Source organism: Anabas testudineus, chromosome 3, assembly GCF_900324465.2.
Source record: "Anabas testudineus chromosome 3, fAnaTes1.2, whole genome shotgun sequence".
In the NCBI taxonomy this organism is placed as follows: domain Eukaryota; kingdom Metazoa; phylum Chordata; class Actinopteri; order Anabantiformes; family Anabantidae; genus Anabas; species Anabas testudineus.
The window spans coordinates 14833648-14851210 of NC_046612.1; the positions used below are offsets into that span (position 1 = coordinate 14833648).

Sequence of the window (17563 nt, forward strand, 5' to 3'; positions counted from 1 at the left end):
AAAACGCCCTCAAATACACTCACATCCTGCGTTTGTGTAACAGAATTCCACCGTCTGATCCCGACTGTATGCGTGACATCAACTGTAAACCATGTATACATCCTATAGTAATATATAGTATATTAATTACAATAAAATGCTGCTTATTGATGCATCAGTAATTATATCATATTTTGACAAATAGTTAAATAATGATTATATATATGTATATATTTTTTATAATAAAAATTTTAAAGGCAGGACTTGTATTTATAAGTATTTATAATGGCGTATTTTTACTTTTACTTGAGTTTCCACCATTTCTGCATGCCAGGTTGTAGCACTTTGCATGAAATAAAAGTACTGTAGTAACCAGTTACTTGAACAACGAGCCTTCTAGAGACCTTAGACATGAAGGATCACAGCCTGACGAGCAACGACTGTAACTGTGTGTGTGTGTGTGTGTGTGTGGGCATGAAGCCAGCTGTATTGGTGGAAGGTGAAAGCTGATGACCAGACAAGCTGCAGCCTCATGTACTCCTCCAAGGATCTGTATTGTCCGTCCTGGAATGCTCTGCTGGTGACCTTTGACCTCTCTGGTGTGAAGGAGAGTGCTGACTGTGGCTTCACGATAATGCTCAGCATTACACACAGTAAAATCATCGCACACAAGCTGCATTGCTGGAGGTTTTCCAAGAAGACATCACCTCAGTGGTGCATTTAATGTGTCCACGTTGACTGCGAGCGCAATTCGAGTGCATCACAGTTAATCCATTTATGAAGAGAGACGTGTCGCGTTTCACTGCAGTACCCTGCAGTTTTGGAACCAAATCTCCAGAGAGATTATTATTAGAAAAACCATACTGCACATCTCATGGAAATATTCTACACTGTGTAACTGAATTATGTCTTTTGTTTCTGTTCATTTTTCTGTAAATGTTTATCAAATCTCATGTGAGGACAGGACATGTTAGACGTGTTAGCTGTTTCACTGCAGCTGTGTAAGCTCTAAAAAACAAAGTTAGCTCTGAAATCATACTTTAAAGAGTTGTATTCTTTGTTTCTTCTTGGCATGAAAACCCATTCAACAAGAAGGCATTACATCACTGTAAGCTACAGCTGAGTGTGACTGTAAAAACATAGCTGTTGAAAAATTTAAATGGTCAAACTGTGATTTAACATTTCATTTATCTCCCGCCAGACGACCTCAAAGGGCCAGAAAGCAACACGGCTACATGGTCAACTGTGTTGTGATTAACAGGGGTGGAGGGGGCCGATACACCGCGGCGTTCAGTATATTCATATGTCTGTGTGCCGTCCTTTGACTGAGAGCAACAGATTCACACCCATCCTGCTGAGAATCATTCTGGGAAACTGGAGGACCGTATGTCAAAACAATATATTGCGACATTTCTGCAACATTCCAGCAAAAAGGAACACTTTATGTACAGTAAACAGACTGTGAGGGTATCCTCAGGAGTGTTTTTCCATAAAGCAGAGACTATTGGTTAAATTCTGCTCTGGTGAACGTTGCATAGGTTGAACTACAGCTACAGTCCCTGATGTCGAGGAGTCTTCATGGTGAATTAATTGTCGTCTCTGTGAACATCACCATGGAATTAAATTTACTGTACTTTTTCATTTTCTTCTTCACTCTCCTCTTTTCTCTCTCTCTCTCTCTCTTTGGATTAGCATCTGCACTTCATCAGCTCTTTGGGATTTTTTTTCTTCCCTCTTTTCCTTCCTCCAACAGCTAATTCAACCCAGCAAGTCCACCGCTGAAAGATCTGTGGCCTCTCATAACTCAGTGTTTATACACTTTCCACAGAATCAGTGGCTTTGGTTACAAGAGTTCACCAAGTGACACGGGCTACAGCATGTTTATAAGAGACACGTGTGCGGTGAAACTAGGAAAAGTGCATCTTGAGGCCTACACCGTTTAGTTGTACACAAAATAACTTGTTGTTCTCGCGCGTTAGAGCGCTTATTTCCTTTCTGGCTGAGAATTAGCTGAGACGATTTACACCACTCTTATTTCTGTGCAGTAAATATAGGGCCTCTGCCCAAGGGTGACAAAACTCTCTCAACAGCAACCCTTTGCACGTAATATCTTTTTTGTGCAGTCTGTACAAGAAATGTAAAAAATGTGTTTCAACAGTCTTTTACTGCTGTTTCCCGTCAGATTTTAAGATTAGTAAAACACATAGTGAAGATGGAGCCAGTTCCTTATTCTCTGTTGTGTTTGGATTCCAGATTTGGGATTTCCCACCTGTTATCAGCAGGAACTGAACAATAAAGGAAGCTTCTCATGCAATGAAGAGAACTCCAGTTCACCACCATACAAGACGGACAAGCTTGGCTGGCGTTTCACACAGTGGTGAGCCTTATCTCAGGGGAACTGTGCTGCACGTGCAGTGGACCATCTAATTCTTGCATTTGCTTTTCATTTCTGATGTGAAGTTGTAATTTGAACTTGACCCACTTACAGCTTTTGAACAAGTCGTGTTGCTCTGCAGTACACTCAAGGAAACAAGGACGTATAGGATGCAAACGTGTTGGTTCGGGCTCCTCCATAGGAGCCTGCTTGATTAATGTCACAAAGTTTTTCAAGCATGCTGCTGAAAATGAAACTAATGGTTCCAAGCTGATGGCAGATGCGTTGTGACAGGATGTAATGCACAAGAGCTCAAACACTTTAATAAGTCAGGGACAGCTGTATGGTTTGTTTGTCAGTGTGTTTTTCTATGTGTATGTACTTAGTCCAGACCAACGTTGTTCTGACGAGTAAATATGAACCATCTGGAGATCCCAGAGAGGAAAGCTTGGCTGCTGCTCCTGAAATCAATTATACACAAAACAGTGCTGAGTGCGTTTACTAACAGAGCTGAAACACTTTGTTTATGTATATGAATGAAGGTACGCGTCTTCACATTAGCTCATAAATGAAAGCCATGTACACTACCATATTATAGATAGAAAATGGCCCAATGACTAGTAAATACAAGCAGAGACAGTTAGAAATAATGATTTAATTGAAGTAATGATTGTGTCTGCAGTAAGTACAGTCACGAAGACCTCGGGCTTTCCATTTGTCACTTTGTTGTTGTAATGTGAGAAGATTTCTTCCTGTGTTTTCTGAAGCCCCCCCCCCCTCCACAGATAGCCTGCATCTCGTGACTGCTCTTCTTTGTGAGGAGTCCAGCATCCAGGAGTCACCTCTTCACTGTTGACGGTGAAACTGATTTTCTAATGTAAAAATAAATAAATATATAAAAATCTGCTTTTCTTTTAAAACAAGTGAATTCCTAAGTAACTTCAAACTCTTGAATGGCAGAGTAGGTGAAGTAAGTCACGTTTCTATGATGACACGTCTCACAGCAATTAAGTCCAAATTTTCCCATAGCTGTTCAATTGGCTCAAACCCTATTGGCACCAAATGCCATAGCAGTGATTCACATAATTATAATACAAATTAAACTACCCAGTGACCTTGTGTGCACTAGTTTTGCTTCTGTAATACGTTATGTGTGCGTGCACACACCAGGGGGGACGCGCGCTTACGTTCACCTCAACTAACCTGCAAAAATAATGACAAAATACTTCTTCTTATTATAAATGATATATTATTATTCTTATTTGTAGTCACTATGATTCAATTTGTTGTCTAGTACCACTTTCATTGTTTCACCTTTGCTTCCAGTCAAAACTGTTGTGCTCAACAGAGTTTAGTTCACTGCTTAACTGTGCATCTGCGTGAGTGAGGGCCAATAGAGACACGGAGAGTCAAACCCGGCTACTGCAGCAGAAGAATGGTTTTCTTTGTAACATCCACAGTGATAATCAATCAGTCTACTGTTGATAAACTACAGAACAAAACCACCAGTCCTAAGAAGCTTTGTTTTAATGCCACAGAAAATAGCGTCCTTTGCCAAAAGAGCAAAGTGCTTTGTACAGGATTTTGTAGGATTTAACTTTATCCACCTCACTCTAGGTTATAGCATAAAACAATGTACTCCTGTGTAATACCACTGAAATGACATCAGCAACTCAGGCGCGCACTGTAGGTTTAGACACCAAGACCTGCAGGAACAAAAGACAAAAAGTCAAGTTTGGTTTCCTTGAAAGTGCTCGTGCAGTTCACTCGGCCATTCAGAAGCTAATTTGTCTGAATTAATGTGCCCTTCTCCGGGTACTTTGTCTTACTAATGCAGTGCGCTGCAAGGGAAGTGAATGCTCCAGCTTTGTGGCATTTTATGAGGACACACACTCAACCCTGGTGGCTCGTCGAACTGGTTGCTCAGGGTGAAATATGCCTGTGGGATGTAGACGAGCATAGGATGCCAGAGGAAGCAGAGCAGAGGTTGGCGGCTTTCCAAGCAGAGTGAATGTAAGAGCAGGCTGCGGCTTTTTTCTGCCAATTACTGATGACTATTCCTAATTTACAGTCTGAATACTGATTCTTTTGGAGTCCAGTTCAATGTAGTTAGATTTTTTAACCCCCCCCCCCATTTAGAAATCAAAGAAAGGAGAACTGCAGTAATAAATACATATTTATCTAAATGGTAATTAGACTATGATTAATCTAGTATGGACATTATCCATTCACACCCCTTCTTCCTGAAATCACACGACATTTATGTGAAACTGCTCTGTTCATCCCACCCAAGGTCTAGATGTGATCAGCAGTACTTTGCTGAACGTCTGATCCTCTAAATCCTTTTCCAACCGATACAGTAATACTCGCTCATAAATGTGTCAAAGGTCACAGTCTGACTGAATAGTAAAGAATGGGCTTCCTGTAAGCTTTCTCACTTTACAGTACAAGGCAGGATGTCAGTTCGCGTTGGCTCTAATCAAAAGGGAAACCTTTCAAAAATGTATTTTTAAAACTTTGTTTGTGCGTGTTGTCTGAATTTCTTCATGCCTCTAATGTGTTTCAGCTTTGTTTTGCTACAATCCATTGCGCCACTCCACTCTTTTAAGTACTATTGTCATGTCCTTCACACCACAAGAATATGAGCTATTGCAGTGCAGGCATGGGTATAACACATTCTGAGCTGTTCAAACGTGCTCATATGCTAATGAGAAAACACTTGAGCTCAACAAAGACAAGACATCAAATAAAAACCTCAAAGCGACTTTAGCATTTTGTCAACAAAAATGTGACAACAATATCATTTATTAAATCATGAGTTTGCTTTTTGTGAGAACATAACATACATTCCACCGCTCCCAGCACACAGTGCGTGTCTGACCATCATACAGCCATTGTCTTTAAAAAGTGAGAGTATATAGTTGTAGACATAACACCTGCTCAAAGTGAGAACAGATGTGACATAAAGTAGGAGCCGATATTAAGATGCACATTCTTTTTGTCAGTTCTAGTTCATTTAAAATGACCCTGAGCAATAATCTGTGTAAACATTCCTACATTCGCTCCAAACTAGTAAAACTGAAGTGAAAAGAAACGTCAGTGTCTCATCTTCCACATGAAATATTCGTCCTCAATAAATATGCACAAGGGAGGAAATTCCTTTGATAGGCATGCTGGTGTTCTTGCTCACATACTGCGCATATAGAAGGGATTAAACATGACACCAAAAGATTCGTAACCTTGCTCTATTTGTTTCTATTTCTCTCTATTATGGAGTATTATAATCACTGTTATAGAAATAGATTTCATATTTAACTATACTGTATTAAAGGAGTTCATTCAAATGCTCCAGCAGTAGGTATATGACAGCTGCTCTGCATAAAGTGAGGGGGAAGCGACGTGCTAAGGAAAAGACAGAGAGCAGCAGAGGTCATTTTGAGCTAGACTCTGGATCAGTCGGCACCATTCAGCCCTCTTCTGGGTGATGTAGGCTGGGGTGATGATTTGCACAGGAAGGCGTGGTGAGCCCTCAACCCTGGCCTTCTCACACAAGGCCTCCGCGATACAGATTACATACATGCCACAGTCATAGCTGTTTTGCTGTGATGGGCAGGGTTCCTCCACAAATAGCGCTTTTCTCCCCGCACCCAAGAAAGGCTCCAGCTTGCTGGCGATGCGCCGTGCGTGCAGTGAATTGCTTCCATTTTGAGAGTCATAGTGGGCAAAGTGGTTGGAGCTGTGATGGTACAGCAAAAGGCTCCAGTGGGATCCCCCAGCTGTTTGGTTGGAGTTATCGTTAACAGCTAGGAAGACCCAGCGACGAGAGGGAAGATCCAGCGGCTCCAGAAACAGGGCTAACTCATCTGGGCAAGAAGCACACTTGATGAACTGAGTGACCTCTGGGCTGATGAAGATGATGGTCTCCCCGAGGACTCTGAAACGCTCAGCAGCAAAGTACTCAAAGGCGAAACCAATGACTTGGTCATTGAGCCAGTAAGGCCCTTCCAGTAAGGACACATCAGAGCGCCGCAGCAGGCTATCCTGGTAGCTCAACACTACAGGGTCCATCCTCCTACACAGTCAGAGAGTGTCTGCCTGGAAATACAGAAGACGTTACTGATCTTATCTACTGTTTTAATCATGGGTTTATTATTTCTCTCATTATTATGCCAAAATAAAACATTTCAATTGTGAGTTTGCAGCTGATATTTGGATTAAAAACTAGGTAATTTAGGTTTTTGGACTGTTGGTTAAATAAAACAAATAATTTATTGGGCTTAAGTAATAATTGCAGTTGTGATGTAAGCCTTTTACAACTTCCCCACATTTTGAAGACCAAACAAATAATGGATAATTAAGAAAGTAATGAATCAATAATGAAAGCAAATGTTAGTTACAGCTCTTGATTAATGCAACATCAGAAGAGTATTCAAACAGGACCTTTGGTGAGAAACAAGCAATCGAAGATGCCATTTTGGGTTGCTGGAAAATGTGACAAGTATTAACACTTTTAATACTATTACTATACTATTCAAAATTAAAATCAATTAAAATAACTATTGTGCAGCAGTAGAATATTTAGTACTGCTGATTTTAAATCAGAGAAACTTTGTGCCATCTATTGTAGTTAAAAGTTACTAAATATAATGTGCCTATGACGATAAAACAAAAAAGAAAATCTGATCTGTCATATTGTCATATTTTTTAAGTTGTTCCATAGCATCAATATTGGGTTGAGGTATGAGCTCTGACTTGGCCACTACAAGTCAGAGCTCAGACTGAAGCTGAAGCTATACTGTTGTGAACTTGCTTTGGTGTTTTGGGTCATTGTCCTGTAGCATCACCAAACTTCAGCTGATGTACAGACATTCTCACATTATGCTGAAGAATTTTTTTTATACACTTGGGAATTCATCTTCCTTGCACACTGCAAGCTGACCAGACCCTGTACAGTGTCAATGTGCTCTTTTGCAAACTTCAGCAATGTTCTTTTTAGTAAGCAGCAGCTTCCTCCGTGGTGTCCTGTCATAGACACCATGCTAGTTCAATGTTTTACCTACTGTACTCATGAACGCAGATGTTCCAATGATGCATTCAAATCTAAGGCTGTCACCTTTTTTGTGTTATTATTTCATATTTGTTAATAGGTTATAATATAATATCATGTTTTATGACAAATTAATGCAGAAAAGTACAAAATTCCAAAAGGTTCACATACTTATATATATTTCTGGCCACTGTATATGAAACATTATACTTATAAACGTTATAATAGAGTAAATACATATGTTTTAATTCGAGGTTGAACTATTTTAATAACTTAGTTAAACCTTTTCACAAATCGTTTTCTTTGACAGTTGTGTTACTTTTCATTTAATAAGACTGTAAAGTGTGAATTATTTGGCCAGACAAACATTGTGGAGGTATTATTGTCTATTCAATACGTCATTAAGACAATCATAAGATACTAATGTAATGCAGCTAAAATCAGCTGCACCTCAACAGCACATTACATTTTGCAGGACTTTGTAGTACTAGTAATAGTACTAGTAGTACTACTAGTACTAGTACTCCTTGCACCACTGATTCGAGGTAACATTAACAGTATGATCCAGTTTTTGTTCACTGTTGTGGAGAGTTGATCACTGACATGTTACCTGAGCTAGCTTTAAACATTAGAAGCGTGTTGTTTTCAGGTATTTCCAGTGGTGCTGGAGCCGGTGTGCGGTGAAGCCACTGCGGAAAGTCACAACACTGCAATGCGTTTAACGTGAGCTGCTCATCGCTGAAAATGCTCTTGCGTTAGCATGAGCTAGCTAGCAGACACTTTCACCATCTCACGAAGCTACATAACTCCGCTTAGCAGTCGTATCAGCCTGTCGGACACAAAACGCATACTGTCAAATTAAAAATACATGCTGTTGATTCAATGTTCGTACCTGTAAAAGACACATTCAGATAAATTGGACCACGTAAACTGCAGACTTGTCTCTCATTGCAATGAGTAACGTAAACCGCCACTGACTGAAGTAAACATTTTGCGACAGGGAAGATACAAGCTCGGCTGTGATTGGCTGCTGTCATCCGGGTACCTGCGCAGGACATTCACTGAAATGGTAACAGCCTGTTTCATTACATATCATCCTTACATGTAAACTACAGAACAAATGAATGAAATAAATTCTTACTTTAATTAATGATACTTTAATTAGTTAAAAGTGATAAAGCACACCTTTACAATCCTCAAATACAAGTCAATGAAAAACCACTAACACCACAAACTAAAATATAGAAATATAATCAGAAAGATTTACTTTACTTTACTTTACAAGCAACAAAAGTGCCCAACAAAAAAAAAGGCACATATGTAGTCATGCATTAATGTGTAAGCAACATTTTACTACGACAGATAATGATTATTTTCATTATGGATTACTCGGCTGACCATGAATGAATCAGTAAAATGATTGATTGTTTACTTTGTAAACATGTGAGTAATGCCACACAATTACCGAGGGACCGCACTCGTGTGATGACAGTTTATAATAATCTAAAAACAGACGTCTGGATTATGATGACAGTCACCTGAAAACCTGTGGTGTGTGCTACACTCACCGACGCCGTGTTCCTTTCTACTAACTTCCGGTCGCTCCGCCCCGCCCCCTACGCGTTTGTCTCCGCCCAGGAGCTGCGTGAACGCGCACGGCGGCGCGCCCGGAGTGGCCGCACTGATTAGCGAAGAGTTTCCAGAGACCGAGTCGGAGCCGAGACGAACCCGCTCTTCAAGCACAGGCGGACGCGCTGGGACACAAATGCACACGCGTTCAGCGCGAAGTTGAATTTCGACCAGTTCTTCGGAGGCGAGCGGCGGGAGACAGAAGAAAAACCAGTGAACTGAGTGGAAATGCGGGGAATTAAATAGAGACCTGGGCACTTTGTGGGACTGAGAGCGCCGAAGCCCGAAGAACTCAGACTTGACTTCAGCGTTCACGTCTGGAGGTAAGAAGTGATGTTTGCTGGGTCTGTGCCGGGCTGGGCTGCCCCTCACTGGGAACAGGGGCTCCGGGGCTCCGGGGCTGGACTCGGCCACTGAAGCCCCGGCTCGCTTCGTCCCTTTTGCAGAAACTTGTTCTTTTAACCTCCGCTCGTTTGCAGCACGTTGTTCAGCTGCCGTGTTTGTAGACAGTTTGACGCGGAGCACTGAGGCGTCCAGCGGAGTGAGTCCTCGGTGACTTGCAGACCCCCAGTGACCCCCAGTGATCCTCAGTGACCCTCAGTGACCCCCAGTGACCCCCCTCCTCCAGCAGCCTTGTTGTGCACCACACATAGAGCTGGGCCGATGCTGCACAGGTGATCATTTGACCTCGCCATCCGGCGCTGAAGCGTGGGGCTTTCAAATGTTTGCGCAGTGGAAACGACGGGCTGGAGTTAGTTAGGGTGCGTCTCTAAAGTGCATGCAACATGGCCAGCTAGGCTTTTTTTTATAGTCCTTTCTTATTTTTAGGTTTTCTAGACAGACCAGCATTTTAAAATCGGACATTATCTCGCACTACCTACACTATATCCAGTTTTCCAATACTCAAACGTCCTCTAAGTTCAAATTCAAACTAATTTAATATAGTCCAGTGAGACGTTTTTTATCTTGGACACCTCACATTGCATGCTCCATTGCTAACTCCTACCCCATCTCCAGACTTTAAGTGAAAGTATGTCACAGCTTCATCTCACTCTGTTGCTGACCCCTCTGTGCAGCCGTCCTAATCCTTCAACCTGCTCTTTACTAACATCATATCCCCTTTTACATCTGCCATTTTCCATTTGTTCCCCAGGTGCCATAGATGCGTACCTTTCTCAGCCTTCACCTGATTCTGCCTGTTACTCGTCTGTTAATCCAGCTGAGCATATCCTCTATCCCATCACATCTGTCCTGTGCCAAGCATCCCAGCCTTTTATCTGCCAGCTTGGCGTTCACGCTCTGGCTGCCTACCCTTCCTGTCCAGTTTGGACATTTTGACTTGATTGATATATGTGTGTGTGTGTGTGTGTGGGTGATATTGTATATTTGTATAAATGCTTTGGTGGATGTATGCACCATTTAGTGGCGGTCAGATAGTACCACTTAAAATGCAGTGAAAGCGATACAGGTGTAAGAAAAGAAGCTGTAATTGTACAGGGAGCTCTAATGCTGCTGAATCATGAGTGTGTGGACAGAGAGTTGACTTGAGACAGATTTTATAGTACTTTTATCCCAGATGGACTTAATTTTATTGTTTATTGTGGCACTTTTCTGTTCATTCAGACTTTTTTCTATGTGGTACTCAGGTACTTGGGCTTTTGGAGTATTTTTATGCCTTTGTTACAGAGGTTATGTTAGGGAGGTAAATTTGGGAAAATTCTTTGCCATAAACCAGCACAGTGCCTTTGATTGTCTCTTCATCTTAATCCTATTGTGGTATTTCTGTAACAGTTAAAGTACATAATACCTGTAATAGACTTTAGGACTGGTGTCATGTGATTATTAGAGCCGAGCATCTTCATATTATTTCTATTCAGTAAAACTATATTTTAACTGTGAGGTTCTCCAGAGAGCTCATCCTCCCCTCAGATCAGCACAGGTGATGAGAGCAAAGTGGGTCTGTCCTGCAGGAATGTGAGGTCTGAGAAGGCACAGCTGCTGTAGCATGAGAGGCGGCCCAGGCTGAGACTCCAGCAACTGGTCCCTGTCGACATCTGATACCCCACAGGACCTCTGTCTCTGCTATTTCTAAAGTTTGTATCGCTGACACCACCTGAAAGGCTCAAACTGGTCCAGCAGATTCACGTCTTTGTAGTCGCTACTTTGTAGAGTTGTATGAACAGTGTGTTCTGATATGAACGATTGTCAGATAAGTAAGAGACGTTCTGCCTTAGTTGTTGTACTTTGAAAACGTTTCATAGTGGGTATGTCAGCCCTTCTACTGCATGCAGTGCCGGATCACTTTACGCAGACTTGCATCTGTTCACTTGCATAGTTACTCTATCATTGTTCCCTTATGGAAACAATTAATGACTTGAGTCACCTTGTACATAGTGTACTGCCTGTCTCTCAAGCCAGACCTGGGGTGTGGCCTCACTTTTGGTCCGTCTTGTTTCTTGTGTCCAAGTTCATTCATAAACAGTAGATTCATATCTTTCACATTGAAACTGTGGCCACTGGCTGAACTTCCTGGCAATCAGTCAGCATACTTTAGAACAGCTAAGGCATCATGATGGCAGAAACATCACTGTAGTTGCAAAACCTCCAGCCAGTAGATAGCCTTCATATGTAACCTATTATTCGTCTTCCAGTAAGTGAGGTCCGAACAGAATAGTGAGGCAAGGTCTTAGGTTTTTGATTTTCAGCTTCTATTTTTACCTGAAAAGGAGCTAGTATTTTTTAGATAAGTATTTATTTTGTCGTGTGCGTGACTCCCAGCTTCCCTACGCTGTCACCCTAATTCCAAAGCACTGCAAATAAACCCCTAATGTGTAATAAGCCCACATATAATATGTTGCCACCTTTTCAAAGTTGCAGCTTTTCTCGAATTGCAGCCTTGTGCAGAAGGCTCACAGTTACCATGACGGAGGTCCCAGAACTCATTTCATTGTTCTTTAAAAACCTAAATACAGTGTTTGAAAAGTAAAGTGCAGTGGTTGTCCGTGCATGGTGTTTTGCTCTCTTGAAAATTGAGCCCTCTGTGCTGGGGCTAGTTGTTTTCACATCTGCTGCCATCTCCACTACAGTGTGAAAATGGTAATGACCACATCTTCAGACCCGGAGCTGTTATTGACAAAACCAAATCGCAGTTTGTGTTTGGGAGGGAACTTACGTCACGTGCTGCATGCTCATATGATCTGGATGCCCTGAAAAGTTTAGTGGCCACATGATGGAATTGTATGGTGTAAGTGATTGGCATGCACATGAAGTCATTAAAGAGGAACCTGCTTGTGTTGCTCCAAACAAAGATCCTCTTTCTTTAGTTGGCCATTATATGAGAAGAGCTTTGGCCTCAAAGGCTCAGCCTTTCTGTGTTTTGCATTTCCTCTCATTAACTCACTAGTGCTAACAGTAGCTGAAGGGAGATGGAAGAAGAGAGTGCATTGTTATTTATTTGTTTTTATTTTTGGCAAATTAAGTCATGTGAATTGAGTTTATATTATTTTTTAATAAATGCCTCAAAATGGAAAACTGACTCTATAGCCTGTACTTATCTGGTTGGAAGCTGGTTTATATTCCCTTTCAGGGATTTATTTTGGATGGAGAAGCAAGCGCTCGCTTCATTTCTATAATATTTTAGTCAGAGCTTAAAAATAACAAAAGTTAAATGTCATACGATGAAAGCACCATGACTTTGTCTTTTCTATACTGTAATTCTTATTAATTGACTCCAAATAATTATGTGATTCCATGTTAAGAAATTACTTAAGTTAGTTGTGGAAATTAATGCTCTAGTGCATACTAATTTGTGTTTTTGGCCAAAATGAAATAAATCATTTTTGGCTTGGGTGGACTAGCCATGATGAATTTTCAATGTAATTGGCCAAAATCATAGTATTTTAATTCTATTTTTTAAATCTAAACAAATATTCTTCATAAAACCTGTGGTGACATATGATGCTCCTGTTATTAAAGTTAAATAGCAGGAGTCACTGAATGTCAGTGACAACATTTCTGCAGACAAACTGAAGTTGTCATTTTCTAAAATTTTGTGTGACACAGCTGTAACAATAGCTCCTGGCCCCCTGCTGCTTTATGTTACAGACAGGACAGGGCCTATGGTTAATCCCCAGGTATGTGCTGTTGTGTATGGCACACATTACTGCCAGTTTGTAGAGCAGTCTTCAGCATTCACACCACAGCATCACAGAGCTTCACAATATAAGTTTTGATGTTTAACCTCCAAGTGCTGTGTTTTATGCTTAATAACACCCAGTCAGTGCTGAACGCACACTTGTCTCTGCAGTAGACCGCTGCTGTTATCTGTGAAGAATTCTGCCAGTTTACAGTAGTCTGTACAGTGTCGGTAAGAGGCGAGAGGGGAGGAAGAGCGGAGATAGTTGTGGGTAACTGACAACAAACAGGCCCTGATAAGGAAGATTTCAAATACTCACTAATGGCAGGAATGCTGCTCCTATCTAATCTCTACTGTAGTTATCTGTAGTAAGTAAATGAGCAGATGATATAGGCTACTTTGAGATTAAGTCTAACCATTAACTGGAGTTATGGTCAGAAGTGTAGCTTCCCAAGTGGGTTGGAAACAAGTATTTAAAAAAAAAGATGGAAAGAAAAATTGAGGCAGTCATGCAGCTGTACTCTACTTTTCACAGGAACCTGTGTGCCTGAGTACGTAAAAGACATACTTACATTTGATTTAAAGGCTAAATCAGTCAAATATCTATGGACAGGAAAACACTAGGTTTCTAGTTTTAGGAACATTACGTATCAGATTTTAGTGTGTTGGCGTTTTGTCTGTTAATTACCAAAACATCTTAAAACTTCATTACTGGGTTGCATTGAAATGAAATGGAAAGACTTGGACCATACTTTGGCAAAGCTCTGTATGACGGTATGTGATCTACTAAAATATAGTGTCAGGTTGACCATCTAGCAGAAAATGTAGCCACTAATAAACATTAACTGCATTATGTAATCATTACATTATTACTATTACGGAAGTGTTTCACTTTTGCTTTAAAGAATAGAATATTTTTTCATTCTCACTTTCAAAAACAGACCTTTTATATAGTATTAAATAGCATCAAATCATTGTATTGATTATGAAAGAATAGTGTTTGCACACTCTTGAACACATTGTGCAGTTTAAGGTCACTGTTGTTTTACTTTGGCTCGTATCTGTATTCAGCCTAATTACTCACTGATGCATTTCACAGCAGGCATTCACTGCATTGACCAAGTAGACCAGTTGAATGATTATGGCCAGACACCCTGGAGACGATTAGAGGGTCCTTATTGTCCCCACAAAGTCGGAGTTGTCCATTCAGCTTAAGAAGTGGTCACTTAACAGTGAAGCTGTCTCAGCTTTGCAAATATTTTTGCTCTAAGTCATGCTGCCTGAACTTTGAAAGTGGACTCAAATGCCACCTGTAAGGTCCAGATTTTGGAGATAGACTACCAGTATGAGCTTGATAAGGATTCAGATGAAGGCTTGGACTGTTCACACAGAGGGTGAAGTACTGTTGTGATGAGGTGGACTGAGAAGTTTTTTTCTGTCATGCATTGTTCTGTGATGATTCTCTGTGTATTAAACAACATTGGAGATTTCTCACTTCTAAAACATGAATACCTGCTACTTTTCTTTCTTTTTTAAAGTCGTCTGAGCATCAACACCCTTGCGTTATCCTCACTTTGCAGCTCTTGCTGTCTCTGTGTCGACTGCAGCACCAGGCTCAGATTTCTAAAGGTCTGCAATGTGCTGAAGGCAGAAAGACGGCAGTCGTCCCCATCCTCAGAAGAGACAGCAAGCGTCTCTGTAACATTGCCCTGTAATTACAGGCCATGTTTTTTTCCTAATACGCTAAACAGATGTGCTTCAGATTCTGCTTAACATTTAGATGCTGAAAAGGACATGCTGGCATTTCATTACTTTTCACTTTACTGCTTGAAACTCAAAAAACATTTAATTTGGAGCTTATCTGGAGAGATTCATAAAAGCCATCTTTTTGTTTCCATACTTCAACAGTGCTGACTTTCCTTTTGTTGCATTAAGATTTATTTTTATAACAATTAACTATTTAAAAGGGGACTTTGAAATTAGCTGCACTTCTGCAAGACTCGCAAGCATGGCCATGGGTTTGTTTTCTTTACTGCTGTAATCTGATGTATTACGTTATAAACTTTCCTTTGATCACTGGTTCCCACTCATGTATTGCATGATTCATTGTGATTTGAAATAGTTTGCAAAGTAGGCGTTGAATGCCCTTCAGCAACAGATTTCAAGTTTCTGTGTTAAGCAGTGCTAATTGACCATGAATAGTCACATTCACACACACATACACACACACACCTACGGTCCTCTCTCTTATGTTTAAATGCCTTTTGTCTTTTTGCTTGACCTGATCACAGGTTTCCATTATAGTAAACACTTGTGCACATCAGAGGACACTTGTGCTCTTCATTGCGAGCTTGGAGGCATCTTGGCACTATGAGCAGTCATTACAGCTCATCTCCACTCAGCTATGAAAGATGACATGAGTCCTTTTGGCATCTGCAGCCTCTCTTACTGAGTCTGTCGTTCTTTGCAGTCAAGCTCCCGATACCTGTTACGTTGTACTGTGTATGTTGCAGGCACACTGTGACTATTTGTGATTAGGTGTTAAATACCTCTGGAGGAAACATGTTAGCATCCTAGCTGCTCCTCAGCACTGTCTTCCCCCAGGCCAGAGGTGGCTCAATGGGCTTGTTTGAACCAACAGACTCTCTTTTTGAAGGGGAAATGGAGTGTGCATAATCCAGGTCAATGATACCTTCTAGTCCTTCTGTCTTCCTCTTGTTCTCCCTCCTCTTCCTTAATCTTGTTGTCTGCCGCTACTGCTTCTCACCAGCTACTGCCTACACTACACTTTGATCAGAATTTCAATATCAGCTAATTTGAATCAGGTGTTGGCATACCTGGAAGAAAATTATTTTGAGGGTGTGGACTAGAGCTACTTTGACTGACAACAAAACACTTTTTGAGTTTGCTTGGCACAAGAAAAAGATACTTATGTGAGCCATACCTCACCAAAAGTAGCTTTCAGAGGATCTACAATCAAGAACTGGTGATTTACATAAATCTGGAAAGGGTTACAAAGTGATGTCAAAGACTTTAGAAATTCACCAGTCTACAGTTAGACAAACAATCTACAAATGGAGACACTTTGGGACTGTGGCTAATTACCAAGAAGTGGGCGAACAGTCAAAATGACCCCAAGAGCACAACAAACACTCATTAGTGACATGAAGAAACAACCCTGAGAGACAGCCAAGGATGTGAAGACATCATTGGAACTGGCTAATATCCGTGTTCATGAGTCTATACTATGTAAAACATTGAACTTGCAGGGTGTCTATGGTAGGACACCATGAAGGAAGCTGCTGCTTATTAAAAAGAACATTGCTGCACGCCTGAAGTTTGCCAAAGAGCACATTGACACTCCACAGCAGTATTGGCAAAATGTTTTGTGGACTGATGAAACTAAGATTGAACTATTTGGAAAGAACACACTGCACTACATCTAGTGTAAAAAGATCCTTGCACCTCGCAGTGATTGATGGGAAGATAAATTCCCAAGTGTATTATTCAAATTCTTCAGGATTCAGTTTTTCCACTAACACTATGAGGTTTTTATGGTTTTTCTCAATAAAGACATAAAAGCACAGAATAGTTTTTGTGTTATTATTTTAGGTACAGTATATTTGTTAATTCTCTTGAGAGGTGAAGATCAGATCACGTTTTATGACAAATTAATGAGAAAACCCTGAAATTCCAAAATGTTCACATACTTTTTCTTGCCACTGTACCTGGCAGAGTAGATCCCATGATCAAGAAGGTAGGTTGGCCAGGTCGAGGCTTAGCTATTGCACTTCTTTTGTGCTGAGTCCTGCAAATTGCCCAAATGTGGGATTTAATTTAATTGGATAATTTCTGGTAGTGCGGGACTACATTACTACTCTCTCTGCTGGAATTACCCTTAGGATTAATAAGATCTAAGTCTACAGTATCTACTAATCTTAGATAGGATGCTGGAGGCTTATACTGTACAAACATTGACATTGACAAAAAAAAAATCAGTGTTATTTACATTACACAATTATTTATTGTGCTGTGCATTTCATGGTATATAACAACTTACTGTACTGGACCTGCTTTGAGCAAATATCAGACAATATAAGATAAAAGGTGCCAGGCTTGTATCTTTTTTTTCCATTTAAGGCTTATGTCAGACTCACCATATTCAATATTGATATTTCTTTTTGTTTAGTTTTGTTGTGTTGTGTTATGCAGTTGATTCAGTTGGTATCAAGTGCCATCCCTCTAAGCTGCAGGTTTAAGGGATGCTGATAAAGTTGGTTTCTAAAATTACATCACAGTTTAGTAACATTCAGAAGCTCTCTATTGTTTCTCCTTATCACACTGAAACAGTTATGATAACAGTTATTATTAGTTATGATTTAGGATATAGTCGGCAAAT

The 17563-nt window shown here is 40.6% G+C and overlaps 2 protein-coding genes and 1 non-coding gene across 14 annotated transcripts in view; 2 read left to right on the plus strand and 1 right to left on the minus strand.

The window, feature by feature from the left end:
- Positions 1 to 5191: 5191 nt before the first annotated feature.
- senp8 (SUMO peptidase family member, NEDD8 specific) lies at positions 5192 to 8375 on the minus strand. Of its 2 annotated transcripts, none has more exons than XM_026377605.1 (2): positions 8293 to 8375; positions 5192 to 6448 (listed from the first exon to the last, which is right to left on the minus strand). In XM_026377605.1, the coding sequence occupies exon 2, from the start codon at positions 6419 to 6421 to the stop codon at positions 5756 to 5758; it is 666 nt and encodes a 221-aa protein (XP_026233390.1). In that variant the 5' UTR covers positions 6422 to 6448; positions 8293 to 8375; the 3' UTR covers positions 5192 to 5755. The 2 variants fall into 2 exon arrangements, with proteins under 2 accessions (XP_026233390.1, XP_026233391.1); XM_026377606.1 differs by lacking the exon at positions 8293 to 8375 and adding an exon at positions 8011 to 8285.
- A 696-nt stretch (positions 8376 to 9071) lies between these two features.
- Positions 9072 to 17563, plus strand: part of myo9aa (myosin IXAa) — an 80636-nt gene continuing 72144 nt past the window's right edge. For 10 of the 11 annotated variants that reach the window (XM_026377812.1, XM_026377814.1, XM_026377821.1 and 7 more), the window contains exon 1: positions 9073 to 9352. The gene's annotated coding sequence lies outside the window, so the exon portion shown is untranslated. Of the gene's footprint in view, positions 9353 to 17563 lie in introns of all 11 variants that reach the window. The other variant, XM_026377817.1, reaches the window with a different exon arrangement.
- On the plus strand, positions 16884 to 17049 carry LOC113147663. The gene has a single exon (XR_003297382.1). It is a non-coding gene; the product is annotated as a U1 spliceosomal RNA (small nuclear RNA).